Below are 2,346 nucleotides of genomic sequence, written 5' to 3'. Positions count from 1 at the left end.
GTCTTAGTTACTGAACAACTAGAAAACAATGGTATGGCCGACTGAAGGTAATCCCCTCTTGATTGAACAATACCCTCTGCTTGCAGGCAGGTCCAAGGGTCAGAGCAGACCCTACTAGCTCAGCAGTAGGGGTCCAAAGAGTAGTTTTTAGAAGTTAAGATGTAACACTCTATGGTAATATAAGAACTCTTATAGGCTGTATGTAAATGCTATAGGATTTGTATCTTGTATTAGATTGGTTAGTGACAATTAGAATATTCAGTCCAGAAGATGATTTATTGTATTGTAACCAGAACTTCAGACACTCTCCTCTCTTACTCTTACACACTCTCACTCTCTCTCTTACTCACACACTTCACACACTCTTACTACATTCTCATTCCTCTCGCTCTCTCTCTCTCTTTACTTACCCGCTTACTCTCTTGCTCTCTTGGGCCTGCTCAGAGCTGCAGCTGGCAGCTCTAAGCAGTGCCCCTATACCCATGCCCTTTGCAATAAACCGCATGTTCCAAGATCTGACTATAGAGATCTCTCGTCTCCGTCCGTCCCGACTGTCCGAACCACCCAAAGCACCCGCACATAGCCTTTCCCAATTTGTCCAAGATTTGGTTTAGGAATATTCTTGGGATTAGTTTGGAGGCAAAGACTACATTCACAGGTTACTTGAATTACTGTACTTCGCAAATTTCTGGCTACAATTCTGTCTCTTAAGTAGTTATACAAAGTGTCTATTCCCCAATGTGTTTTCTCATGTTCCTCTTTTACTAATGGCCATAACATGTAAGAGGAGATTACAAGTCTTCCTTTCTCTTCATCTGTGATAGCCCACCCTTCCTGGTTATAAATTCCATTTTCCTGGGCAATAAGTTTTTTATCTTTTTTATTATACCTCGGCTTACCTTCAATGGAAATTAGTCCATCTGGGATTAAGGCTGCTTCTACTGTCTCAATAGTTACCTGACTTTTAGCTGCCTCTTTTGCCTTTCTGTCTGCCAGCTCATTCCCTTCTTCCAATTCAGAGCTCACTATCTGGTGTGCTTTGATGTGCATGATGGCCACTTTTTCAGGTAGTTGAACCGCCTCCAATAATTTTATTATTTCTTGTGCATGTTTAATGTTTTTCCCTTGTAAGTTTAGCAGTCCTCTTTCTTTCAAAATGGCCCTGTGTGCATGAACCACCCCAAATGCATACCTTGAGTCTGTATAAATATTGATTTTCTTTCCTTTTGCTAGTTCTAAAGCTCAGGTTAAGGCAATTATTTCAGCTTTCTGTGCAGAGGTGTTGGTTGGTAATGGTCCGGACTCTGTTACTTCTCTGTTTGTGGTAAATGCATACCCAGCATGTCTTTTCCCACTGATGACATAACTACTCCCATCAGTGAACCAGGTCTCAGTGTCTTCAAGAGGGGTGTCCTTCAGATCTGGGCGGCTGGAGTAGGTGGCTTTGATGATCTCCAGGCAATCATGGATCACTGGTTCTCCCGGACTACCACTGAGGAAAGAAGCTGGGTTCACAACATTAGTTACCACAATTTCTACATCATCTTGTTCTACCATTATGGCCTGGTACTTCAGGAATTTCTGTGGGGAAAGCCAGTGTCCGCCTTTCGTCTCCAGGACCGCTGACACTGTGTGGGACACTAGCAGTCATCTTCTGGTCCAGGGAGAATGTGCATGCTTCCTGGATGTTCACTGCCACTGCTGCAACAGCTCTGAGGCACCCTGGTCATCCCTTAGCTGCTGCATCCAGCTGTTTAGAAAGGTAGGCAACTGCCCTGTGATTCAGGCCCAGGTCTTGTGCTAGTATTCCCAAAGCAATCCCCTGCTTTTTGTGGGAAAACAAAAAGAATGGTTTACTCACATCTGGAAGTCCCAGGGCTGGAGCTGACATGAGGGCCTTCTTTAGTTGGTCAAAGGCTCATGTAGCTTCTTTCATCCATTGTAGGTCTCTGTTTCCTTCCGCAACCAAGGCATATAGGGGTTTAACCATGTCTTGGGGTGACTTTATGATGTGTATCCCATATCGCTGCCCTATGCCCAGAAAATAATTTTTGTGCCTTTCTATGCCTTTAAACTGAGCCTGAGAGGGGGGAGGAAAAACTGAGCAAAGCTTTTTCAAAGCAGTTTGCAGCTTGTTCAAGGTCACACAGAGATAGAGACTTTTTTCAGCTGCAGCAGGAGAGCGAGAGGTAAGGGAAGCACCCGGCTTGCTTTTCTTTCCAGTCAGCTTTTGGCAGTTTTTTTTTCCTCAGCTCCTTTTCCTCTGGAGAGTTGAACTTTTGTTTTCCTGGGACTTCGGTTTTTTTCCTTTTCTCTCTGCTGGACTGTTTCAACATCAGAATACAT

At 44.0% G+C, this 2,346-nt stretch overlaps 1 protein-coding gene across 1 annotated transcript in view; it reads right to left on the bottom strand.

The window, feature by feature from the left end:
* Positions 1-2,346, bottom strand: part of LOC108448894 (endogenous retrovirus group K member 18 Pol protein-like) — an 11,652-nt gene that overhangs the window by 4,565 nt on the left and 4,741 nt on the right. Inside the window, exon 3 of the mRNA XM_017743297.1 lies at positions 1,337-1,581. Within this exon, the coding sequence (XP_017598786.1) occupies positions 1,337-1,581 (245 nt within the window). The remainder of the gene's footprint in view (positions 1-1,336; positions 1,582-2,346) is intronic.

This window comes from Corvus brachyrhynchos, unplaced genomic scaffold (assembly GCF_000691975.1).
Source record: "Corvus brachyrhynchos isolate BGI_N302 unplaced genomic scaffold, ASM69197v1 scaffold719, whole genome shotgun sequence".
Classification (NCBI taxonomy): domain Eukaryota; kingdom Metazoa; phylum Chordata; class Aves; order Passeriformes; family Corvidae; genus Corvus; species Corvus brachyrhynchos.
This window is presented reverse-complemented; position numbering and strand designations above follow the sequence as displayed.